The sequence below is a fragment of the Dromiciops gliroides genome, chromosome 2 (assembly GCF_019393635.1).
Source record: "Dromiciops gliroides isolate mDroGli1 chromosome 2, mDroGli1.pri, whole genome shotgun sequence".
In the NCBI taxonomy this organism is placed as follows: Eukaryota; Metazoa; Chordata; class Mammalia; order Microbiotheria; family Microbiotheriidae; genus Dromiciops; species Dromiciops gliroides.
This window is the reverse complement of record NC_057862.1, coordinates 115,315,841-115,343,632: the sequence shown is the minus strand read 5'-3', so window position 1 is coordinate 115,343,632 and position 27,792 is coordinate 115,315,841. Positions and strand designations below refer to the sequence as shown.

The 27,792-nt window shown below is 36.9% G+C and overlaps 1 protein-coding gene across 1 annotated transcript in view; it reads right to left on the bottom strand.

Annotated features, from left to right (window-relative positions):
- Positions 1 to 27,792, bottom strand: part of EFL1 (elongation factor like GTPase 1) — a 222,222-nt gene that overhangs the window by 165,886 nt on the left and 28,544 nt on the right. Inside the window, exons 8-12 of the mRNA XM_043980170.1 lie at positions 8,883 to 9,006; positions 7,185 to 7,261; positions 6,358 to 6,494; positions 4,657 to 4,779; positions 2,506 to 2,605 (exon numbers count right to left, since the gene is read on the bottom strand). Of these exons, the coding sequence (XP_043836105.1) occupies positions 2,506 to 2,605; positions 4,657 to 4,779; positions 6,358 to 6,494; positions 7,185 to 7,261; positions 8,883 to 9,006 (561 nt within the window). The remainder of the gene's footprint in view (positions 1 to 2,505; positions 2,606 to 4,656; positions 4,780 to 6,357; positions 6,495 to 7,184; positions 7,262 to 8,882; positions 9,007 to 27,792) is intronic.

Below are 27,792 nucleotides of genomic sequence, written 5' to 3'. Positions count from 1 at the left end.
TACACATACATATACATATAAACACACACAAACATGCATATGGTCTTCAGGTATGAAATTTCCACTTAAGAGGAGTAATATACGTAATGGATATTCAGAGAATAACAATGAAACTCTAACATTTAATTTTAGGGATGGGATGGAACTCAGAGATAATCTAATCCAATCTCTTCTCTAGATTTGACAGGGAACGAGTTCCAGAGGGGGTAAAATTACTTGCTCAAGGTCATACTGATTCAGTAGAAGATAATGGTCAGGATGGGAGAGGCAGATAGAAAGATGACTCTCAGAGTCAGGAAGACCTGTACTACTTCTGAAGTATACTTTTGTCAGACCATGGGCAAGTCACTTAACGTCGTGCTCAGTTGGTATTTTATGAATCTACCCTTCTTTTAGAGGCAACTAGGTGGCAGAGATTGCTAGGCCTGGAGTTATGAAAACTTGCATTCAAATACAGTCTCAGACACCAACCTTGGGCAAGTTACTTAATGTGTCTGCCTCAGTTTCCACATCTGTAAAATGAGGAAAATAATAATACCTACCTTTCAGGATTGTTGTGAAGATAAAATGAGATGATATTTCAAAAGTATTTTGCAAACCTTAAAAGCACTGTGTAAATGCTAGCTATTATTGTTGCTGCTGTTATTATAATCATTATTTTGAAGTGAGACAAAAGTGAAATGAACTTGTCCAAGACCACACAGCTTGTAAGAGACGTATTTGAACCCTGGGCTTCTAAGTCTTGTGCTATTTTCACACATCTCCCTGCCTCTCCAGCCAGTCTGCCATCACCCAAGCTGGAGGATGCCAAAATCATCACAGTCAATTCCTTTATTTTACAAATGAGGAAACTGAACCCAAGTTAAGTGACTGAGCCAGGCCATCTGACTCCAAATCCAGTATTCTTTTCTCTGAACTACAAAATTGTCTTTTTTTTTAAATGAAGAATATGAATATAAAAGTCCACAGGTATCAGCCAATAAAGAGTGGTACACCTATATGTTCTAATCTCTTCTAATGTAACTATAAATATTAATGGTCCAATATAAAATCTATGCCAAAGGTCCAAGTACAGACCTTCATTCACAAAGCTCCCTATCTTTAAATCTTTAGATTTAAATATTAAATGCTATAAAAACCTCATACAAACTTCATACAAACTTAAACCAAGAGGCTCTCAACTGGCTTCAAGACCTTTCTAAAACTGCCAAGTTAATATAAAAAGACCTCATTTGGTGAGAGGAAACAAATTCTTTTCAAAATGTCGCACAGCATCTAGTTTCATTGCACACCAAAGACCTGTCAAAATATTCATGATACCACAGATGTGAAGGGATCGTTTGCTAGAGAAGTCAAACCCATTTAAAACTCCATTTAACATGTTCAAGTGGCTCGCTGGGATCAAAGGCCTAGTCTTACTATCACAATGGTGAAATTTTCAGTAGCTGCTGCCTAATATAGTTTGAAAAATTAGCCTCTTCTAATTAAAATGATAAAATGCCAGTCACCAGAAGAAAGCTTCAGTATTCTTTCACATTCAATTTGACTATGCAATTACAAAGCAGTGTTTACTGGCCTGAACAAGAGTCTTATTAAATAGTTTCATTCCTTAAAAATGAAATTAGTGAGTTTTAACAGCAAAAAAAATTTTTTTTTTAAATCCATAATCAACAACTATATCAGTACTATAAAGAGACACAACATTTGGCTGTCTTGAGCCTGACTAGGGCTGATCCCAATTTAGTCTAATCAGCCTGCCCCGCTTAGAACAAATTTTACTCCTCCTAAATACAGGAAAAGATAACTTCAGCTAAAAGACACAACAAGCATCTTTGTTGTTTTTGGTCACAATTTCTGTCACTATGCTTGGGGATAATTTTGTTTCCCATCCTAAAGGCATAGACAGCAAAGAGAGGGGCCTCAGATGACTTTAAGGCTGCTCTAATCAATGAGGGCACGGAGTAGTGAAGTAACTTGATAAATGCACACATTTTTAATGAGAAAATTCTGTTCTCTGTGGTATGGAGGTACTCTGAAAAGTCAAGTCACACATACTAGGCTGACAACTCAAAACCTCCAGTAAAAAGAAGCATACAGGAGGCATCTTTTTAAATGTAGGGAAGAACTGCATAAGCTTATACAGGGCACACAAGCACACTGTTCCACCTTTGGATTCCATATGTACAGATGATAGAGGCAAGAAGCACAGACAAAATAAGTAGACACAAGTAAACAGCAGGACATCAATAGAAACTGCTAATTAATATAGTAGTATATACATGGCACAACTACAAAGGGAATTCCACCAGCAAACAAGTGAACTGTCATTACGAGGCTGGTCATAAATTATGAGCTAGTCAGGAAAATTTACAACCCCACTCCCTACCTCCGGTACACACATACTTACCTTCTACTAACACCAGCTGGAGAAAGTTCCAGGACACTTATCCCTACCCTCCACTAACTTTCACCAGGAGAAATCTCCAATTTCTCTTTGAGCCTTACCTTGGTTTGTTACACGGCAAAGTCTTTGCATCAACTGCAAACATTTTGGAAACAAAGATGATCACTGGGGCTGTGTCTTCACTTCCACATTTCATAAAAGCTAAATAAATAAGAAACAAAAGTCACCTTTTTTCTTCATCTATTGTAAGAAAAAACAAATTTCCTTAGAACAAGTGAGGTTTAGAATAGCATTTAGAACTAAAACTATGCCACAATCTTCATAATTATTTTTTAAATTCCACTTATAAGATTGCTTTTCTAGAGAACAAAAATGCTTCCCTTCTTTACTCAGAAAAAAAAAATCAATGTAATCTGTAATGACTGACTTTTATGCCTGTTATTTGTAGTGAATGGCTGGACTACAGTCCCCACAGTCAGACCCCCAAGATGTAGAAGAAAGAAATGAAATAATAAATCAGGAGAGGGCAGGCCCTCCTAGCCAGAGGAGGCACATACTTGGTAAGAAGAGCTTACAAGTGTCTGTGCAGCATGGATGGGAAAAGCCTTCCTTATATGATTCAAACTATGTGACCTCCCCCATCCCTTCTTGCTCTATGATCCTGGGACTTCCATGCTACAATTCAATATCCAAGCGATGCTGGAGACACAGCAAGGGCAGAATACTGTCAAGAGGGAAGTGCCCTCAAACTCTCTTGGAACAGTTTCAAGGATAACTATTTTAATGTTCCACAACCGATTTCCCTAGTTGCTCTGAAGGGGCTGGTGTTGGGAGAGGCTGAGAGTAGCTGAGGAATTTCCAGACCAACATGAGAGGAGGGTTATAACAGCAGCAGCTCCCAAGCTGGAATTGGCACCGTTATTCCTATGTATGTTATTCAAATACGTAAGCAATCATATGGATCAATATGTAAGTGAATAGAAATCATGTTTTGTGCCCTGTGGTTTTATCAATTTTTCCTGCTAGCACTGCAGAGCAAGATGGTAATGTGAAGTCAGCTTTCTTTGTGCCATCTCAAAAATGATTCCCCATAACATTTACACAATTTGGGAATCTACTTGCCATGATACTAGACTAGACCCTAACAAGCTTAAAAAAAAAAAAAAGCCTGGCACGTTTCACCTATAATCTATAAGAACATCATCTAACTTCCCATGGCAGAAAAGCTCCAATTTTTTAATCCCAATGAGCTTACTATTTTATTGTCTGTAGGAAGAAAGGGCATACCACTGTTTAAATGGGGTTTTGAGGAAACTTGCCACTGAACACTTCAGAATTCCTTCCTGGCAAAGTGCACTTACATTTTTAATACAAAGTGAGAATCAATCTTCTGATAAAGCTCTCTTTCCAAGGGGATCTAAACCAATTTCCTTGAGAACTCAGCACGCCTAAATATACCTGTTTTAGCTACCTTGGCTCACCACAGGCTACGGTTAAATGCTGCCATGTATATGCATTTCTTAAGAGCAGCACCAACACTTCTTTAGTGATGACAGATCATATTTTGTTGTGTTTTTTTTGTTTGGTTGATTTTGGGGGTTTTTTTTGCAGAGCAATGGGTGTTAAGTGACTTGCCCAGGGTCACACAGCTAGTAAGAGTCAAGTGTCTGAGGCCGAATTTGAACTCAGGTACTCCTGAATCCAGGGCCTGTGTTCTATTCCCTGTGCCACCTAGCTGCCCCTACAGATCATATTTTAAGTTTTTTAAACATCCCCAAAGTATCATCCCAAAAGAATCAATACTGCTATGTTATTTACTTATGGGCCCAAAATATCAAAATGCCATAAGATTTCAGACTCTGTCTTTACTCTTAAGACATAAGATCCATTCAAAACCAGAACTGGAAGAGCACTGAAACAGAATGAATATCATTGTTTCGACCACAATCAATCACTCAACAATCATGTAGTGAGCTCTTAGAATGTACCAGCCACAGTACTAGGTGCTGGAGAGTCAAAGAAAAAAAATGCAGCAGTCCCTATCCTAAACAAGTTGTTTAAAGAATACATGGAGTCATATTTTAAAAGTTCCAAAGCTCAAATAAATAATGAATTGAATTTTAAAAACCATTACTACCAGAGCTAGATCAAAGCTGAAATTATACAAGGTCTAGTGACCAGAACACCAAATTCTGCATCTGTACCACCAGAATGGGCTTTAATCATTTTTAACTTGTTCATGTTTAACTCACCTGTCTTTAGTTCCTGGGTTTCTGGTGGAAGAGAATCAAATGTCCTTGCTCCAGTGCACAGGAGCCTCTCCACCCGCTCAGCTGTGATGTCAAGAGGACTGGGGAGTTTCTGACATACCATGTCTAAAACCTACTGTTAAGGATTCAAAGCCAATGGCCTAGAACTTGCACCCAATTCTTTGTACTAGATTTCTAAAAGGTTTCATTGTCAAATGATATAGACCAAGAGCAGAAGATTAGGAGAGATAATAATCATGGACAGGTTAAGGGGAACTGTAAGGTTATTAACAAAGCACATTGCATATATCTGATCTTCACCACAATCCAATGTGGTAGGTATGACAGAGCAATATTCCCATCTGGTTGATAAAGAAATTGTAACTGAAACTTGGATATGTATAATATTTGTCCAAGTTACAAATGGAATATTTATACTTTATGTAGTATATAGATGTTGCATAAATTTCCTATATAGCAAATAAAAAGCTCCATTTTAACATTCTATATTGAAAATACAAATAATAGCAATTATTAGAGGGATTTATCCAATTATGAGGACTCTGGTGACTACTACATAGATACTTTTAGCTAAAGATTTCTGGGAGAAATGTATTAGATAGTCCCCCAGAAGCAGCAAAATTCTCAAAAACTGAGCTGCTGCTGTAATAATGAGGGGGGTTTGAGAGTAAATTTCATTTATAGAAAACCGTATATAGATAGATAGATGTGTATATGTATGTATATATAAAAATGTGTTTATATATATATATAGACATGTTTGTGTGCATACATATATATGTACACACACATATATATTTTTTAATATATAAATAACATTTTATCCAGACTGAACCTGTGAATTCAATAAGTATATGGAATTTGTGGAAAACCCATGTAAATGGACATCTTTTCTACAGCTTCTAGTGTCAGAGAGTTGTTTGGGGCATTGAAGGGTAAATTGGCTTCTAGTGACTTGACCAGGCTAGGAGTCAGAGGCAGAACTTGAGCTCAAGGTCTCCGTAACCTTGACCTTGAGGTCAGCTCTCTATGTAACTATGTTTCTAATTAAAGACTATTAACTTTTCTCATACAAAAGAATATGGACTTAAAGGTATCATTATCCACATTTTAAAACATTTATCATAGATTTCCTTGAAAAACAGTCCATCTTCTTAACTGTAATTGAGATGATCTGATTTACACATATTCAAATGTACATATTTTTCCTGGCCCAAACAGAATAGACATAAACTAAAGTATCCCAGCAGAAGAAAAACGTTCTACATGTATTTAATTAACTGGCTCAGATGAGAATAAACAAGTAAAGAAAAGGCCATGAAAGGAAACAGTAATCACATGAAGATAGTGATAGTCAAATGGAACCAAATTCTCAGTAGAAGCCATTCTCAAATTAACCAATGACACCCAAGAAAAAAAATGTATTTTATTAAACTAAAGATAATAAATATGACAAATGTAGGTCACCTATGATAAATTTAGGTCACCTTCTTCCCTACACATGCTAGATTTAGTCTGAAGAGGCGTTATGGGAAAAAGGAATTCCTGCAGGGGAAAAACAAATATTATAGGCAAAGTCTTAGAAAAAACTTACTACATTACCATAAAAAGCTTCAACTTGGAGAACTTTATTTTCAAAGGTCTTCATAGCTCATCAATAGCAAGGAATTTCAAAAAGGATACCAAGAACACTATTTGATATTGGAAGCCACTGGCTGCAAATGGCATTGATCTGAACTTTAGGGTCAGAATGACGTGCTTCCCGGGCTCCAATTTTTAATCCCAATGAGCTTACTATTTTATCAATTTTTTCTTTGTCCCTACAATTGTTCAAGAAAACAAAAATACAAGATTTTATTTCTACACACACAGAAACAGATGCAAAACTTAATTAGCTATTGGATTCCAACCTTTACTTTTCAAATAAAAGACTATAAATATATGGGAGGGTATTCCTGCCACAGTGCAAAAATAAACTGTTCTTTTTTTTTTAATTTTCAAAATGGGAGATTCCAAAACTCTTTTATGATAAACCACAATACGAACAACATACCTTTGCAAATAGTGAAAAAGAAAAGTGCTAACCTATCATTCAGAATGTAATTATAACAATAACATTAACTTTCATTTCTACTTGTTCCAGGCAAATGTTATCAAATTACTCTTATAATGGGCATGGATGTCAATTTTTTTCCCCATAGCAAATGACTTTAATGACCCCAAGCCTTATCTTTCTTTTAGTGCCTTGTTGATAACACATAGCCATTATCATCATCCCACCACCATGTTACCTTGTATAATCTTGGCTAATTAAACCCTTTAACCATGATTTTACTTGGACTGAATATTAACCGTAATGTTTGTTTCACCAACTACTATCAAATCTGTTGAAAACTTCTATCCCCCTTCCTTGTCAACCACACTCTTCTTGAAGCATGATAAGAACCTAAGACTAGGATACTACTTCAATAGAATTGATGAGAATATCGAACATGGTATAATAATCTTACTTTCTCAAGACTGCATCATAGAGACTCCATATATTTTCCAGGACCAACTGTACAAATAAAGGTTTCTTTCCTTTTGTCTGTAAGAAAGAATATCTATGGTTGGAATAATAACTATCACATTTATATAGCACTTTTATGTTTTATAAAAGTCTTTACACAAAGTCTCAATATTATGGAAAGAGTATCAACCCCCATTTTACAGGTGAAACAGAGGCATAAAGAGGTAGACTGACTTGGTCATGGGTCACCAATCTGGTAAGTGCTGGAGCCAGAATTCCCACCCACGTACCCTGATTCCTGGGCTCTCTGGCCACTCTACCAGATTGTCTCTCAAGATCTTGAACATTTGACAGATGTCTTAACAAGATTCAATTTCACACTCAATTCTTTATCAACTATACATCTCATCAGTTTGCAAATATTTACTCATCATAATTTTCAGTTTGGCATAACCTATAGTTTGGCACTCAGAGCCAAATTTCAATTATCTATACCAATGGTAGCAAACAGTAACACAAATAATATCTAACAGCGAAAAAGGGAAACCCTGCTGTTGCAGCTGCCCCACCATTAATGCTGCCATTTCAATTCAATTCAACCAACATTAATTTCTATGGCTACTTCCATTGCTCTTGCCACACAAATGCTCAATAGAGGCATTATCCACCCTAGTACAGGAGCCAATGTGGTTTCGGTTTTAATTCTATTCAAGTAGTCCCTTCATATGGAACTCTTTCTATAATGTCATACCCACTTCCCTACTTCTTATACAGAGTATACTAAACATAACATTTTTTTATAGCTCAGGGCCATCATCATGAATAGTAAATACTGTACTTCATTATAACACAGAGTCCCATAGGGACTAATGAAATGCCAAAGAATGTTTGCCACATTAAGTGGCCCCAGATTGCTGAGACATGTATGGCAAATGGCAAACGCACAATCTCTGACATATAAAATGTGTGGTTGGTTCTCCATCACTTCCCCAGAGCTCTTGTGTAGCTAACTGACCTTAACAATACAGTTTTTTTTAGATCTATTGGAGATAAAGTCCAAACTTCTGACTTTATAAAGATGCAGAAAAAAAGAAGTCAGAAAGAGGAAGTCACACAAGAATCAGACCTTGAACTTGAATCTCTTAAGTCCAAACTATGAGGAAATGAGTTGTTATGCCATCTAAACTTAAAAGGCCAATAAAAATTCTTATCTAAGTACAATATCCAGGAAAGAAAGCTTTTAAGGGTTAACCAAATTCAAAGAGTAAAAAACTTTCATGACATGAGCAGCATAAATGAAAGACGAATTAAGTCTATTATGGATGTTAAATGATATAAGATATTCAAAGGGAAAGAATGCAGATAAATATCAGTGTTATATACCACATTTTCTGTGACTGTTTGAATACAGACATAATTTTCCTCAGTGTTCAACATTACAACCTCATCTCTGAAATCCAGAGAAATTTGTGAAATGGCATAAATGAAACTACATTAAGAGAATTTTACTGGTATTCATGTTACATGTGTTGAAAAATTTATTAAGGTCATAATTTCCATGCTACACTGAATAGTAAAGAGCATTAAATATTAGCTACTACTTATATCTATTGGTAGAAAAATCTCAAAGATTTATTTTTCTTTAATATATTAATAGTGAGCCCCACTACGAAGTGCCTCATCATCTTACGGTATTTACCTGGTCAGTTTTCATAATCTTCTTTGATTTTGTATTTAGGTAATAATCTCCCCATAAGGTCTTCAAAAGAACATCAGTCTTGATGCCAAGTTTTTGGCTGTATAGTTTGGCAAAGTGCTCAATCCTGAAAGAAAGCAATTTTCCATAGCACTATGAATTATATAAAATGTTTTACTTTATTGATTTCATAAGTCAAGCAAGAAGGAGAAGGGAAGTTGGTCTAAGGACCAGATGGGGATTGGGATTTTGAAACCATTGTCTCCATGATTTATTAGTGTAGAGAATTCCCAGCGTGGAAGGCCCTTCCACCAATGCAAATCAATTCTTCTGTGGCTTTTAATCTTAGCGAGATGCCTGAGACACTAAGATGTCAAGTTCTTTGCTTATAGTCACACAGATAAATATGTACTATAGTCAAGATTTGCACCTAGGTCTTCTGGATTCGAAGATGCCTCTACTTTATCAGTACTAATTCTGTCAATGTCCCCTTCCCAATCTCAAACTAAAATGAGTTCAACTTCCTAGAAAAATATCCCGAGCACCTTGATTTTAAATAGAGTACTTCAATAGATGTATTAGCTCTCTCTAGCCCCCCAAAGAAAATAAGACATATATTTCTGCCTTAATCTTATTTTCTATACATCAAAAGATCTGTGAGATTTCATCAGGGGGAAAACTTCCTGCACTGATAGAGCTCATACACAACACCTCCATGTTAACAGGTAGATTTATGAATTGCTGTGGCCAAAAATTCCACTACTTGGTGGCCAGAGTATCCGCTACTGATTCTCCTTGAAATGAAGCTGGCACTTAAATACCAGACATACAATCCATTGCCTGCTCTACACTCCAAGTCTTTCTAAATTTCTAGACATGCCAGAGCTGGCATTCAATAGCATAGTTTTTGACAGTCACCACCTTCAACCATAATAGCAACAAATGACATTGATGTAGCACCTTACAATTAGAAGGTGCTTCCCATAGACTATCTCATTTGAACTTGACAGCAAACCTGTGAGCTCAGCAGGACAAGTACTACTGTCCTCTCCCATACCACTTCTCAAAACAAAATATGAAACTGAAGAAAAAAGTGGTGCTTCTTACGTAGCTGTCACATTCTCAAAGAGGTGAAGTCATTCCCCCAAGATTACACAGACTTAGTGGCAAGATGGCGACTCTCACCCAGGTCTTCTGCCCTACATTCTTTGGGTGCTTTTTGCTACTGCCTGTATAGGATAAACTATTGGTTCTCTAAAGTCAAACAAGAAATAATGAACTGTTATTAACGTGCAACTTGCAATTAAGGAACAGAGAGCTCACTTAAAAAATTTGAATACACTTGCTGAGTCCAAATTAAGAAATATTCCTGTTTTTCAGAGACTTTTATTTCTTCAGAGACCTAAGGTCGTTGTGCGCATCTGACCTCAGAATGCAGAGACAATTACAAAGGTCACTTCTTCCAAACAACATTCTAAAAAGTGATGTTGCAAAAAGCATGGCACTCAAGACAGTGTCTTAAAAGATGCCAGAATTTTCTGAAAGTGAGCCAAAGGCTATAAAACTCAGACTTTTATGATTCACTTGATGTCTGCCATTGCTAATATACAGTTTGACTGCACCCTTTCAACACATGGATTTTATATGGGAATCCCAGATGTGCTGTGTTCAGCACTTGATCAAAATAGAACCATCTAAACTTCACTCCCTCTTCCCATGAGCACATGGACGAAGTTTAAACTATGTCAGCAATTCCGTCATGGGTGTGGAAGAGTAGATTCCTGCACTGGGTGGGAGAAGATACTAGAGAACTTCTAAGGAATCTTCTACATATCCTAACAATTACTAGTTCACCCAAGAAGCTTCCTGAACAAAACAATATTTGAGTAAGATAAATTGAGATAAACACCACAGAATATTGAAAAAAGTCCTAGGTTGGGAATCAGGAAATGTAGATTCTAGCAGTGGCCCTGCTACTAGCTAGATGTGACAATAAGGCAAACAAAGTCCATCCCACTTAGGTCTACGTGTCCTCACTCTAAAATCAATGGGTATGCTTGGGTCTGTGGCCTGATGACGTGCTTGTGTCTGGAAGGAATATGCTGAAACTGGCTTCTATCAACATCAATATATCAGTACAAAGCAGAGATTGGGAATACCACCATAAAAGTCCAAAGCTTTGAGGAAGCCGACTGGGAACACTCCTAGCAGCTGGCCTCTTGATCCTGTGCATTCAAAATCTTGTATTTCTTGCCTCCAGCTTCCCACTTCTATTTTAACCCCTTGGAGCCCGGCACTTCTTGTTCCAGCCTGGCCTTGACTTTGGTAGAAGTTAGTTCGGATCAAATATCCTAACTTTATCTACCCTTCCTCAGGCAGAGATTTTCCTCCAGCCTCGGTGACCACCCTAAGTGTTTGTACATGTTGGCTCTCATTATGGGGTATATAATCTTTTTTAAGGCTTATCTCATTTTGACCCAATAACACTGGGTAGTAGGTGATATAATAATACCCATTTTATAGATGAGGAAAAAGAGTTGAGAGGTTAACTGACTTGCCCAGGGGTTACTATCTGAAGGAGAATTTGAATTCAGGTTTGCCTGAATTCAAGTCCAGTACTTCATCGACTATGCCACCTAATTATTTTGTGGGACATACAATCTAAGGCTCCTTCTAGGCTGAATGTTTTTAGTCTAGAGATTGTGATTCTTTCTTGGAGACTATATTTAGCATTAAAAATTAACATTTTCTTTTCCCCCTGAGAAGAGTGGCCTATCTAATAATCCTATTACTGAATTGGGGACCATAACCAATTAATACTCCTGACTTAACTGTTCATGACAGGTAAGACAAAGACACCTGCCTTCACAGGACAAACAAATTATAAATTGTAATAAGCCCAAGAAATATGAGAAAAGATGGGATTTTTTTAAAAAGCTGTTATCTTTTCAAGAAATTTTGACAGTAGCAAATTTTTATGTTTCCCTAATACCTAACACAATGCCCGACATGTAGTAAGTATTTACTAAATGTTTGCTGATTAGCTCTAACTGGTCAGTAGGTCTTAATCTTTTAGTCTAGTAATAAATAGGGAGAAATGGGAGGGGTTGGAAACCAAGGAAAAGGCAGCATTAGTGATTTGAAATAGAACCACTGTGATATTCAGGGCAATAATGGAACTTCAAAAAATCTTAGCCTATTGAGAGAAGGGGAAGGGAACAAGCACTTTTTAAGCACCTAGTAATGCTCTAGTATCCTAGTATGCTCCTAGTAAAGCACTTTACAAATATTATCTCATCTAATCCTTCCAACCACCCTAAGAGGTAAGTACTATTATCACACCATTTTACAATTGAGGAAACTGAAGCAGACAGAGGTTAAATGCTTTGCCCATGGTCACACAGCTAAGAAGTGTCCAAGATGGAGTTGAACTCAGGTCTTCCTGACTCCAGGTACATGACTTTATCCATTTCATTACTCAGTTGCCTCAGATTATTTGCAAGTCTAGCTTTAATCAACATAAGGTAAAAGTCTCACTTGAACTGGACCTTCTTATATGCATATTTTGCATGACTGCACCTATATAATCTTTTTAAAAAATTTATTTATTTTAATTCTTCTCAATTACATGTAAAGATATTCTTTGAGTTCCAAACTTTTCTCCCACCCTCCCTTCCCTCTCCCCTCCCAAAGCCAGTAAACAATTTGATATAGGTTTATATATTACAATCATGCACATGTATAATCTATATCAAATTGTTTCCTGTCTAAGGGAAGGGTGGACATGAGGGAGAGAGTGAGAGAATTTAGAACTCAAAATTTAAAAAAAACAAATGTTAAAAATTGTTTTTACATGTAATTGGGGGGAGCAAAATATTAAGAATATTTAAAAAAATTAAAATCATCACTAATTCCTTTTGTTTTTACATGATATTAATTTCTGAAGATACCCCTTGCTACTTCCCTTAATTCAGAGAGCCACCCCTTTTTAAGACCACCACCACCACCACCATCACACACTTTTAGAAGGCATAAATTGGGGGGGGGGAAACAAATTAATAAATACTTACTTGACATTTCTTTAAAATTCTAGGTTAAGAGCTTGGCTCAAGAGATTCAGTTTTATCTTTTCCATCTACACCCCAAATACAGTATCATGATCACTGATACTTATAACAATCCCCCTAAGGTGATACAAGATCCTGACTTATCAGAGCAAAATTAGATTAGCAGGCACAAAAAGAGAGATGTGAATCCAAGTCTTCTGATTCCAGGGGCATGATTCCCAGTAACTTCCATCCTCTACCTCTAATTCTGCCTTTCCAAGTTATACAAAATCAATGTAATTCCTCTTCCACAAAACAATAGCAGAGAACAATTATGCCCCACATAGGCAGTCAACTTCTTCAAGTGAAACAGTCTTTCCTCATACAATATGGTTTTCAGAACTCTCACCATCTTGGTTACTCTCGTCTGAACATATTCTTGTCTGTAACTGTCTTTTGAAAATGTAACCCAGATCTAAACAACATAACTCATACAACATACAACCAAAATGGATTCCAGTAGGAATGCTATCTCCATGATTGAAACACTGTACTTTAAAGTGACTGAAGACCGGACATCCTACTGCTTATTGATACTGAAAGAATATAAAAAAATCAAACATCTTTCTCATGGGAACTGCAGTCACTCTAGGTGGCTTCCAGCCTCTATTTGTTCAACTGATACATTAAGTGTCAATGAAAGATGTTAGGTTTATCTCTGTAAATTTTCATCTCATTGATTTCATTCCTTCATTCCAGTCTGTCAAGATCACTTTGAGTCTTGAATTTCTTATCTATCACATTAGCTACTACTCCTAAGCTAGTGATATTTATAAATTTGTGACGAATGCCTTCCATGTCTTCATCTGCATCACTGATTAAAACGTCTAACATGGCAAAAACAAACCCTCTAACAAACGATAGATTTCCCTTTTCATGGCTGAAACCCTGATTAACTTCATTAATCAGAGCTATTTTAAATTCACATGTTAAGATAGTGCAAATCTATCTCATGACACTATCATTCACCTCACTTTCTTCATCTTGTCCAGAAGTATCACAGAGACTGTCAAATATATTGCTAAAATCAAGATAAACTCTGTGTGTGGCATTCCTAATCTACCTGTCTAGTAACTTTAACATAAAAGGAAATCAGGGGCAGCTAGGTGGCGCAGTGGATAGAGCACCGGCCCTGGAGTCAGGAGTACCTGAATTCAAATCCAGCCTCAGACACTTAACACTTACTAGCTGTGTGACCCTGGGTAAGTCACTTAACCCCAATTGCCTCACTAAAAAAAAAAAAAAGGAAATCAGATTAGTTTTCCATACTTCTTCTCAGTGAATCTACTACACCTTTTTCTTTTCTAAACATTCACATAGATTCCAATCTAATTTAATAATCTAATCTAGACTTTTGCCAGGGAGCAACACAATGTTTACCTATTAAGTTTCTAGGAGCCACCTTTTAATCCATGTTGACAATATTTGTCTATTTCTGGTCCTTTGCCACCTCTCTCACTCACAATTATTTCTCCAGATTACTAAGGGGGGACAGGTTCTGTGACAACATGTACAAGTTATTTCAGTACCCTAGAATGTAATCTGTCTGGGCCCGGACACTCTTTTTTTTGCAGGGCAATGAGGGTCAAATGACTTGCCCGGGGTCACATAGCTAGTAAGTGTCAAATGTCTGAGGCCGGATTTAAGCTCAAGTCCTCCTGAATCCAGGAATGGTGCTCTATCCACTGATAGTTCTCAACTTCTGTTTATACATGCTTTACAATTTCAGATTTTTCTCCCTCCCTCCCCTCCCTCCCCCCTCCCCTAGACAGCAGGTAATCTGATATAGGTTATATATATATATATATATATATATATATATATATATATATATACACACACACACACATATATATACACATAATAACATTAATCCTATTTCTGCATTAATCCTGTTACAAGAGAAAGAATCAGAGCAGTGATGCAAAACCTCAAAATAGAAAAAAAAAAACAACAGCACCCAAAACAAAAGAAATAATATGGTTCAATCAGCATCTATACTCCACAGTTCTTTCTTTCTTTTTTTTTCTTGGATTTGGAGATCCTCTTCTATCATGAGTTCCCTGGAACTCTTCTGTACCATTGCATTGGTGAGAAGAATATAGTCCATCACAGTAGGTCAACACTCAATGTTGATGATACTGTGTACAATGTTCTCCTGGTTCTGCTCATCTCACTCATCATCAGCTCACGTAAGACCCTCCAGGTTTCTCTGAACTCTTCCTGCTCATCATTTCTTACAGCACAATAGTATTCCATTGTATTCATATACCACAACTTGTCCAGCCATTCCCCAATTGATGGGCACCCCCTCAACTTCCAATTCCTTGCTACCACGTAAAGAGCAGCTATAAATATTTTTGTACATGTGGGTCCCTTTCCCCCTTCCATGATTTCTTTGGGCAAAAGACCTAAAAGTGGGATTGCTGGGTCAAAGGGTATGCACAGCTTTATCGCCCTTTGGGCATAATTCCAAATTGCTCTCCAGAATGGTTGGATCAGCTCACAGCTCCACCAACAATGCATTAGTGTTCCAATTTTCCCACAGCCTCTCCAACATTTATTATCTTCCTTTTTTGTCATTTTAGCCAATCTGATAGGTGTCAGGTGGTACCTCAGAGTTGTTTTAATTTGCATCTCTCTAATCATTAGAGATTTAGAGCATTTTTTCATATGGGAATAGATAGCTTTGGTTTCTTCATCAGAAAACTGCCTGTTCATATCCTTTGACCATTTCTCAATTGGGGAATGACTTAGATTCTTATAAATTTGATTTAATTCCCTATATATTTTAGAGATGAGGCCTTTATCAGAAGCACTGGCCTCAAAAATTGTTTCCCAGCTTTCTGCCTCCCTTCCAATTTTGGATGCATTGCTTCTGTTTGTACAAAAATTTTTTAATTTAATATAATCAAAATCATCCACTTTGCATTTTATAATATACTCTATCTCACGTTTGGTCAAAAACTGTTCTCCTTTCCAAAGATCTGATAGGTACACTATTCCTTTCTCTCCTAATTTACCTATGGTATCACCTCTTATGTCTAAATCATGTATCCATTTTGACCTTATTTTAGTATAAGGTGTAAGATGTTGGTCTAAGCCTAATTTCTGCCATACTATCTTCCAGTTTTCCCAGCAGTTTTTGTCAAATACTGAGTTCCTATCCCAGAAGCTGGAGTCTTTGGGTTTATCAAACACTACATTACTAGTGTCATTTACTACTGCATTTCCTGAGCCTAGCCTATTCCATTGATCTACCACTCTATTTTTTAGCCAGTACCAGATAGTTTTGATGACTGCTGCTTTATAGTAAAGCTCCAGGTTTGGTACCGCTAACCCACCTTCCTGTGAATTTTTTTTCATTATTTCCCTGGATATTCTTGATTTTTTGTTTTTCCAGATGAATTTTGTTATTATTTTTTCTAGCTGTATAAAATAATTTTTAGGTAGCCTGATTGGTATGGCACTGAATAAGTAAATTAATTTAGGCAGTATTGTCATTTTTACTATATTAGCTCTGCCTATCCATGAGCAATTGATATCTTTCCAATTATTTAGATCTGATTTGATTTGTGTGAAGAGTGTTTGGTAGTTGTGTTCATAGAGTTCTTGGGTTTGTCTTGGCAAGTAGACTCCCAAGTATTTTATATTACCTACCGTTACTTTAAATGGAATTTCTCTTTCTATCTCTTGCTGCTGGACTTTGTTGGTCATGTATAGAAATGCTGATGATTTATGTGGATTTATTTTATATCCTGCTACTTTGCTAAAGTTGTTAATTGTTTCAAGTAATTTTTGGCTTGATTCTCGAGGATTCCTTAAGTATACCATCATATCATTTGCAAAGAGTGATAGTTTTGTTTCCTCCTTGCCTATTCTAATTCCTTTAATTCCTTTCTCTTCTCTGATTGCTAAAGCTAACATTTCTAGAACAATATTAAATAATAGGGGTGATAATGGACATCCCTGTTTCACCCCTGATCTTATTGGGAAGGCCTCTAATTTATCTCCATTGCATATAATACTTGCTGATGGCTTTAGGTAGATACTGTTTATTATTCTAAGGAAAGCTCCCCCTATTCCTAAACTCTCTAGTGTTTTTATTAGGAATGGGTGCTGTACTTTGTCAAAAGCTTTCTCTGCATCTATTGAGATAATCATATGATTTTGGTTGGTTTTCTTATTGATGTGGTTGATTATGTTAATAGTTTTCCTAATGTTGAACCAGCCCTGCATTCCTGGTATAAATCCCACCTGGTCATAGTGTATTATCCTGGTGATCACTTGCTGTAATCTCCTTGCTAATATCTTATTTAAGATTTTAGCATCAATATTCATTAGGGAAATTGGTCTATAATTTTCTTTCTCTGTTTTTGCTTTGCCTAGTTTTGGTATCACCACCATATTTGTGTCATAAAATGAATTTGGTAGAACTCCTTCTTCACCTATTTTTCCAGATAATTTGTATAATATTGGAATTAATTGTTCTTTAAATGTTTGGTAAAATTCACCCGTAAACCCATCTGGCCCTGGGGATTTTTTCTTAGGGAGTTCATTAATAGCTTGTTCAATTTCTTTTTCTAATATGGGTTTATTTAAGGATTTTATTTCCTCTTCAGTTAACCTGGGCAGTTTGTATCTTTGTAAATATTCATCCATTTCATTTAGATTGTCAAATTTATTGGCATACAGTTGGGCAAAATATTTCCTAATTATTGCTTTAATTTCCACTTCATTGGTGGTAACATCACCCTTTTCATTTTTGATACTGGTAATTTGGTTTTCTTCTTTCTTTTTTTTAATCAAATTAACCAATATTTTATCTATTTTATTGGTTTTTTCATAAAACCAGCTCTTGGTTTTATTGATTAATTCTATAGTTTTTTTTGCTTTCAATCTTATTGATTTCTCCTTTAATTTTCAGGATCTCTAATTTAGTGTCTAATTGGGGATTTCTAATTTGTTCTTTTTCTAGCTTTTTAAGTTGCATGCCCAATTCATTAATCTCCTCTTTCTCTTTCTTATTCATGTAAGCATTTAGAGCTATAAATTTTCCCCTAAGCACTGCTTTGGCTGCATCCCATAGATTTTGGTATGTTGTCTCATTATTGTCATTCTCTTGGATAAAGTTATTGATTGTTTCTATGATTTCTTGTTTGGCCCATTCATTCTTTAGAATGAAATTATTTAGTTTCCAATTGATTTTCATTCTACTTTTCCCTGGCTCTTTCTTACATGTAATTTTTATTGCATCATGATCTGAGAAGGATGCATTTACTATTTCTGCCTTTCTACAATTTGACTATGATGTTTTTGTGCCCTAATACATGGTCAATTTTTGAAAATGTTCCATGTACTGCTGAGAAAAAGGTATATTCCTTTCTATCCCCATTCAATTTTCTCCAGACATCTATCATGTCTAACTTTTCTAGTAATCTATTCACCTCTTTCACTTCTTTCTTATTTATTTTTTGGCTAGATTTATCTAATTCTGAGAGGGGGAGATTCAGATCTCCCACTAGTATAGTATTACTGTCTAATTCCTCTTGTAACTCATTTAACTTCTCCTCTAAGAACTTGGATGCTATACCACTTGGCGCATACATATTCAATATTGATATTACTTCATTATCTATAGTACCTTTAAGTAAGATGTAATTTCCTTCCTTATCTCTTTTAACGAGATCTATTTTTGCCTGCACTTTGTCTGAGATAAGGATTGCTACCCCTGCCTTTTTTACTTTAGCTGAGGCATAATATATTCTGCTCCAGCCTTTTACCTTTACTCTGTGTGTATCTCTCTGCTTCAAATGTGTTTCTTGTAAACAGCATATTGTAGGGTTCTGGTTTTTAATCCACTCTGCAATTCGCTTCTGTTTTATAGCAGAGTTCATCCCATTCACATTCACAGTTATTATTACTGACTATCTATTCCCCTCCATTCTATTTACCCCCTTTGTACTTTTTCCCCCCTTCTTTCACCCTATTCCTCCTCACCAACGTTTTACTTCTTACCCCTGCCTCCCCCAATCTGCCCTCCCTTTTTATCACCCCCCTCTCTTTTCTTTACCCTTTTCTCCCTTGCTTTTGTCCTCCCTTCTATCAGTCCCCCCCTTTCCCTTCCCCTTTTGCTTCCCTAAAGAATGAGTTAAGTTTCTTTATCCCAATGAACGTATATGTTATTCCCTCTTTGAGTCAAATCTAATGAGAATAGGGTTGAAACCATGTTCCCCCCTCCTTTCTTTCCCTCTATTGTAATAGGTTTTTTTCCACCTCTTCATATGATATAATTCATCCCATTCCACCTCCCCTTTCCTCTCCTCCCCATAGACTCCCTTTTTATCCCCTTAATTCTTTTGTATCATCACATCAAAGACAATTTATATTTATACCCTCTATATAAAGTCCTTCTCTCTGCCCAAATACATTTACAGTTCTTAAGAGTTATGAGTATTATTTTCCTGTGTAGGGATATAAACAGTTTAACCTAATAGGGTAACTTTTTTTTTCCCCCTCTGTTTACCTTTTTAAACTTCTCTTGAGTCTTGTATGTTGAGATCAAATTTTCTATTCAGTTCTGGTCTTTTCACCAGGAAGGATTGAAAGTCCCCAATGTCATTAAATGTCCATCTTTTCCCCTGAAAGAAAATGCACATTTTTGCTGGGTAATAGATTCTCGGCTGCAATCCAATCTCCTTTGCCTTCCGGAATATCATATTCCAAGCCTTGCGGTCCTTTAATGTTGAAGCTGCCAGGTCCTGAGCAATCCTGACTGTGGCTCCATGATATTTAAATTGCTTCTTTCTGGCTGCTTGGAGTATTTTCTCCTTCACCTGATAATTCTGGAATTTGGCTACAATATTCCTTGGAGTTTTCCTTTTGGGGTCTCTTTCAGGAGGTGATCGATGGATTCTTTCAATGATGATTTTATCCTCTGATTCTATGATATCAGGGCAGTTCTCCTTAATAATTTCCTGGAATATGGTATCTAGATTCTTTTTCTGGTCATGGCTTTCAGGCAGTCCAATGATTCTCAAATTGTCTCTCCTCGATCTGTTTTCCAGATCAGTTGTCTTTCCAATGAGGTATTTCACATTTTCTTCTATTTTTTCATTTTTTTTATTCTGCTTGACTGATTCTTGGTGTCTCATGGATTCCTTATCTTCCAACTGTCCCACTTTAATTTTTAAGGCATTGTTTTCTTCAGTGAGATTATGCACCTTTTTTTCCATTTGGCTAAGTGAATTTTTTAAGGTACTGTTTTCTTCAGTGAGATTATGCACCTTTTTTTCCATTTGGCTAAGTGAATTTTTTAAGGTATTGTTTTCTTCAGTGAGATTATGCACCTTTTTTTCCATTTGGCCAAATGAATTTTTTAAGGCTTTGTTTTCTTCAGCTTCCTTTTCCAAGCTGCTGATTCTTTTTTCATAGTTTTTTTGTTTTGCTTTCATTTCTCTCCCCATTTTTTCTTCTACCTCTTGCAATTGATTTTTAAAATCCTTTTTGAGCTCTTCCAGGAAGGCTTTTTGTTCTTGCGACCAATTCACCTTCCCTCGTGAGGCTTCAGATGTAGACAATTTGAGGCTATTGTCCTCATCTGAGTTTGTGTTGGCTTCTTCCCTATTGATACAGAAGCTCTCAATGGAGAGGGCTCTTTTTTGCTTCTTACTCATTATTGCAGCTTATTTATTTATTCTTTAAGTTGAGGTCTGCTCTGGGGGCACCAGGGTCCCTGTTTTGGGCTTCTTGTGCAGGTGTATAGGTGCTGTGTGACCGGGCTTTTACTCTGAGGCCTTTATGGTGTGTGGCGATCCCCCGCCCTGCACTTCCTGTCTGAGCGCGCTCGGCCAGCCAGGCGCCAGACCCCGGCGTCTGATCCTGCCGTTCGTGGCCCTCTCGGCCGGTGCAGGTAGGTTTTTCCACTGTCCTTCTTGGCCACCAGATTTTTGAACCAGGTTCCGGGAGCCTCAGTTGTTCGGCTGTGGCCCGCAGCTCCTGCTGACTTGCCCCGACCCCCTCGGCGCTGGGTTGCTGCCCTGCGCTGGGCCTCCCTTTTGCCCGAGTCAGACCGACCTTTTCCTGAAGTCTTCTAAATTATCTCTGGTTGGAGGACTGTGTCTCTCTGTCTCTTTGCAGGTTCTGTAGTTTCAGAATCCGTCCAGAGGCTTGATTTAATGTTCGTTTTGAGGGAACAGAAGGAGAGCTCAGGCAGCTTGCTGCTTCCTCTCCGCCATCTTGGCTCCGCCCCCCATCTCCTAACATGTTAACCTTCAATTCTACCTTTAAGATGTTTTTCCCCCTACCCTTTCCAAGTTGCAAGCTCTTTCTCCTAACCATAGGACACAGAACAAGAGAAGATACCCACTTCTGCCTTCTTTTTGTCACCTATTAATAGATACCATCTCCTCTAACCAATCCCTTCCTGTTCTTGCTCCGAATATAACAAAAGGGATGTTTAATTTGTCTTTAGCATTTGTGGCAAATTTTGGTTAATCCTGATGCTATTCTCATGGGTTTATACCACTCTCTTTGCAGTTGGATTTATACTCTAATCTTTTGTACAAGTCCTTTCTAAAGCTGAGCAAATTTTCTGCAGCACAAAATAGATCATTTTACATAACTTTCTCCAACTTTTCCCTCATTGGGATTATTTTCAATCATATTGTCAGAATTTCACTTTTTAGAGCCTCCTAACTTCTGTTAAGAAAAAAATATTTTCTTTCAAAGTTTCTAGCCAAAGACCCATGTCTCTATTTATTTTTCCACTAAAGCCTATGTTCATGTCTAATAACAATCATAAAGTCCCTTTCTTTGTAACCATGAACTTTAGATGACATGATCCTTATTTCCCAAGGTTTCTATTTCTGTCGCATTTCTAAGAGCTCTCTTTCGCTAGCTAGATTGAAGGGCAAAATAGGAACACCCTCATCTCATCCTCTACCTTCTCAAAGATAAAATTGTCAGTAAGCCAAGTCAAGAATTTATCAACTGCCTGATCTGAACAAAAATGACCCCCGTTAATAAGTACACTCCATTCCCTGAATAATTTCACAGTATATATTAAAAAATTCATTTAGAAAAATGTGTGTATATGAACATATATACACATGTGGATATATGTATACATATATTTTTACACATACACATGTTTATGTAAATATGTATATATGTACACACATATTTATTAAAAGCCTCAAGCAAAGCTACGAGGCCTGATATGAAGGTTAGGAAGAAAAAATATTCTATGACTTATGTCAAAGAATGTTTAACAGTAACTCAACAAAGCTTATGAGTGAATTGTGGGACTGTTAAGAGGTCTCAGAGGACATCTAGTTCAAAGTACTATATACTAAGAAAGGAACTCCTTTTACAACATCCTGGGCAGATGAATATATAGCCTGTTTAAAAACTTCTAATGAACAAAAGTCCCTCCCTCCCAAGGTAACCTCCACAACTTTTACATGATTTGAATCATTTGTAAGTTTTCCATTATGTCAATTCTAAATCTGTGCCTCAACTTCCACTCATAGTTTTCAGTTTTGCCCTGTGGGGTAAAGCACAACAAGTCTAATCCATCTTCTAGAAGATAGCCATTCAAATACATGAAGACATTTAACAGGCCCCTTGGAATCATCCTCAGTTTCCTCATTTGCAAAATGAAGGGGTGAGATTTAAGCCAAGTGAGTCTAATAACATTTAGACAAAAGCCATTCAAGTATATGAACCCATTTAGCAGGGTTCCCTGAGTTTCCTCATCTATAAAACAAAGGGGGGGGCAGCTAGGTGGCGCAGTGGATAGAGCACTGGCCCTGGAGTCAGGAGTACCTGAGTTCAAATCCGGCCTCAGACACTTAACACTTATTAGCTGTGTGACCCTGGGCAAGTCACTTAACCCCAATTGCCTCACTAAAAAAAAAAAAAAAAAAACCCAAAGGAGTTGAACTATGGCCTCTAAGGTTCTGTATAGCTCAAAAATTATGATTCCATGATAATAGTGGTTTTACCTTTTTTCCACTGCACATTATCATCCTATCCACCTCTAGCAGGGATACTATCTTTGAGCTTTCTCTTGCCCCTATAGGTAAAAAGCTCTCTATGTTATTCTGAGCACTTACCACCACCCTTGGTTGATTCTGGTCTTGAGTATTGGACATGTGACTCTTTCAACACCTGGATTCATCCTCTATCACGCTTTCCCTTGCTGCAGTCTTCTCCCCATATTGCCACATTGTCATGAATGTAAATCTAAGGCTGAGTTCCCTATATAGTCCCACGACCATCTTTTGGCAGCTCCTTTTCCTCTCTAATTCTCTCTTTTTTGTCTTCATGATTTTCTCATTTTTCCTAGACTGACTTGCCCTCTAGAATGAGTCCTTGGGAAACTGCTTGTTCTCTTCCTATAACCTCTGAAATCTGTGTCCTCCAAAACCTACAATGCATTTTCCAGTAATGTGCTGACTCTGACCTTAGAAGCAAGCCTTAGTTAAACACCTCCCTCAGACATTCTAAAATAGACTGGTCGTTTTCCCTCAAGATTCTCATCAGTTCTATTTCAGAAGCTATTTGCTGGTCAGAAAAAACAGATGTCTTGGTCACTTCCTTGACCGTTTAAGAAAGAAATGATTACAAAGGCACACGAAAATGTATCACACCCTCTACTTTTGACGGAGTTCAAGCAGATGTCATGATAACTTAAATTCCTATCTCTACAATACCATCATGCCAGGTTGATGTGATTTCCTAAATACATCTATTTCCTTCTATTCAGGTTATCTATATAGTACACACTGATAAGAATATAAATTCATATTCTCCTCCATTGATTCTCACTCCAACGATTTCTCACCACATTCTCCAGTTGCTCAATTTCATCACAAGAATATATCTTCTAAAAATATAGTGCTATTTTCTTGCCTTCTCAATGGGGAGGGAAGAGGATAGAAGAAGAGATTTGGAAATGAAAATAAAATTTTAAATAAAAAAAATAGATAATGCTATTCCACTGCCCTCTTTACCTATTCTGTATCTTTTAAATCAGATGTACCCTTCTATGGCCACATAGAATTAATGCAGGCATTAATCCCATTCGGCTACTCTTACATATACATTACTTACTAGGCTCAATTTTTCTTTTCACATCAGGATGGCGAGTCCTTGTTTTATCATTATTATTTTTTGCGTGTTTGTACCTATATATGCAAGGACATGGGTCTTATTGCTGGGTCTCTTCAAATATTATCTCCTGTAAATCTTCGCTCTTTTTTTTTTTTTTAAGTGAGGCAATTGGGGTTAAGTGACTTGCCCAGGGTCACACAGCTAGTAAGTGTTAAGTGTCTGAGGTCGGATTTGAACTCAGGTACTCCTGACTCCAGGGCTGGTGCTCTATCCACTGCTCCATCTAGCTGCCCCTAATCTTCGCTCTTTCTATTGCCGTTCTTCCTATGTTGCAGCTTGTTCTAGTGTCCAAACTTGGAATATTTATGCTGGCAACAGAAGCATCAACCTGCGTTACTCCTACCAACTGTCTTTTACGTTGAACACAGGTGCATATGTTATAGCTTCAGCTTCATGGTAGACCATAAGCTCCTTGACTGTGGCAAGTGATTCATCTTTGTTTTTATCTCCTTACAGCCCATAATACTGCCAGGCACACAGTGGATGCATGATAGTAACATTTAAAAATGAAGAGACCTGATCTTCTCAAAAAGCACTTCTTTCAAGGAATGCTTCCTTATCCCTGTTACCCTAAAAAGAAGAGTTCTTCTAGTCCTTTCACCTTGCTACTCTAAAAGGGAAAGCAATCTGTACTTTATTCATCTATTTCTGTTACTTGGAAGTAGAGAAACATTAGTGCACAATCCGGGCACTGCAAAATTCCCCTTGCTCTACATACTAGCAGGAAACAAGAACTTCAGTACTCTGTCATGCTTGATGGCAGCTCTCATGGAAAACCGCCACAATGACACACCTATTGGCTAAGCTGGTGGCTATTTATTTATAGCTTTCTGCTTTTTCTTCATATGATTGGAAATTGGCAGTTTCTTGCCAAAGTCTTGATGCAAACAGAAACTATCCACTGCTGTTTTGAGTGGGATTTCAAATAAGAATTCAATTTCCAGTAATTTTGCACCCCCTCTTCCTACGTTTTTTATCCTCTCCCAATGAGCAGATTTTAGAAACTTCCATGTTGTTACTTCTATTTAAAAAAAAAATTTTTTACTTTTCCCATGTGGAAGCCATACTGCTAGATCATAAGTGAGCTTCTTGAAAGCAGCCAATATAACATATTCAAGATTGATATCTAAGTATGTATAATATTCACTTATTGACTGAAATTTATATTGATGAATTAAAACAAAAAGTCAAACGCAAGAGCTCAAGGAGATAAGTCAGCTACATTTAATCAGGAAACGATATCGTCTAACCTTTTCTCCACCCATAAACCTCCCTGACAAAATAATCTTTACATAATTTATAAACGAAAAGATTTCAACTAAACAAACATCATTGATAGTACCTTGAAAGGAAAAGACAAGATCCCCATCTTGTGGCCAATTGGCAGAATACTCACAAATCATTAAAAGAACCAACTGAACTTCTGGATATGATAAAGTATTGCAGAATAGAGGGGCTTCAAATAAGGGAATAGACATGGCAATCAATTGGTTTAGATGCAAAATGTTTTAGGAGACCCTCCCCCCAAAAAACTACTACCAGTCCTTTTATATGGCAATGATATATCTAATAATGGCAAGGCAAAAACAACCTGGAAGGGTGGTTAATAGGAAAAAATCAACAAGCATTTATTAAAAATCTACTAGACACTGTGCCAGGAGCTAGGGATACCAGTACAAAGGATGAGACAATCCTACTCATAAGGAGTATACACTCTAATGGGAAAATAAGTACATTTATAAGCACTGACAGCATAAATATTAAAAATGACTAAATATAAATAAACACAACAAAGTTAATACAAGGCAGTTGCAGAGGAAGGGGAATATTAATAGTTATGGGGATCTGGAAAGGCTTCATGCAGAATATGGTGCTTGAGTGCCAACTTAAACGAAGAGAGGGACTGATTCTCTATGTAGAATTTAAAGAGATTGTACATTCAAGGCCTGTTGGATGACCCCTTCTCAACCAATTATGTGTCCATGAAGACACAGTCTGCTGGAGAGAACTGTCTGCAGAAGCTTTGCCTGGTCCTTCCTCATTTCAATCACCGGTACTCTTGAATGAACAGACCATCCTCATATAGAGATGAGCAAGTAGGCATCTGGGGTTGATAGCTGCTAATACCTCCTTGGGTTGCCTTGTTTTTTAAGTAATACTACTATTATGAACTTTTTTATTCCTTTGGAAATTTCTTTTTTTCCCCCATTCTTTGAGATATAATTGCAAAGTAAAATTAGAATCCCCCTAAATTACTGATCTAATTTTTTTCTTTCACTGGTATAGGGAAATTCTAGTGAGGGAGCTCCTTTTACCAATGTATTTCTACAGCAATTCTTCTCAGTATAGTCTTAAAAAGTTGTCCACAGGGTGTCTTCTTTCACAACATGACAGATATGAAAATATGTTTTGCATGATTGCACATGTGTAACCTATATCAAACTGCCTACCATCTCAGGGAGGGGAAAGAGGAAGGAGGGAGAGAATTTGGAATTCAAAAATTTTAGAAATTAATGTTAAAAATTATCTTTACATGCAATTGGGAAAAAATAAGATATTACTTAAAAAGCCAACCGTAACTGAGAAATTATGTGACTTTGTCAGTATCACAGAATTAGTATATAGCAGAAGCAAACTTTAACCTAGATTTTCTTAACTTCAAGACTGCTCTCTATCCACTATTTTATGCTGCCTTTTATTGCCTCTAAATAATTTGTTTTACTGGTAGCAAAAGTCACTTAAAGAAGAAAAAGCTGTCTAGACAAAAAGTTTCTCGAAAATTCAACAGTATAATAATGGCTGTATTACCTAGCTTGCAGAGAGATTCCTATCATCACTTAACTCTTCACTTTTCATAGCAATGGAAAAGGCCTAAGTACTGAAGTTTGAATGGTGGAAAGTTCCAACATTTAATCCTAAATTATCCATATGAAAATAATCTACTTTCTGAATTGTTTGCTGAAAAAATGGTCATACCCAGGTTCTAGGACATTCATTTTTCCTCATTAAGTCTCATCCTACTCCTCCCACTACTCCTCAACATTATCAACTGGGATGTGCTCTAGGAAGGTAAACTACTTGCAGGTGAGAAACTCCTCAGGAAATATTCATCGTTTTTATATAATGAAATTTTAGGACTAATTGTGTAAGAGTAAATGAAACAGGGGGCAGCGAGGTAGCACAATGGATAAGGCAGCAGCCCTCAATTCAGGAGGATCTGAATTCAAATCTGGCCTCAGACACTTGACACTTACTAGCTGCGTGACTCTGGGCAGGTTACTTAACCCTCATTGCCCCACCAAAAAAAAAAAAGTAAATGCAACAAAGATGAATACATGCTCTTTACTGTCAATTGTCAAGGGAAAAGAAGTGCTTTGAACCCAGAAAGATATTTTTCCCTACAAGCTCTTCAATATTTTTTATACATTTTTGTTTTGGAGGATGGTTTGAGTTTTGTTGCAATTTTTTTTAGATGGCTGCAATGTTTGGGATAGTGGGGTATGGGAACTTGAAGGGGAGTTGTACAAAAGTATGAAGAATTTGCCATCACCAAACCTATTCTACAAGGTAAATAGCATACAATCAAGGTCAAAACAGAGAGGCCAAATAGAAATGAACCAGAAAAAACA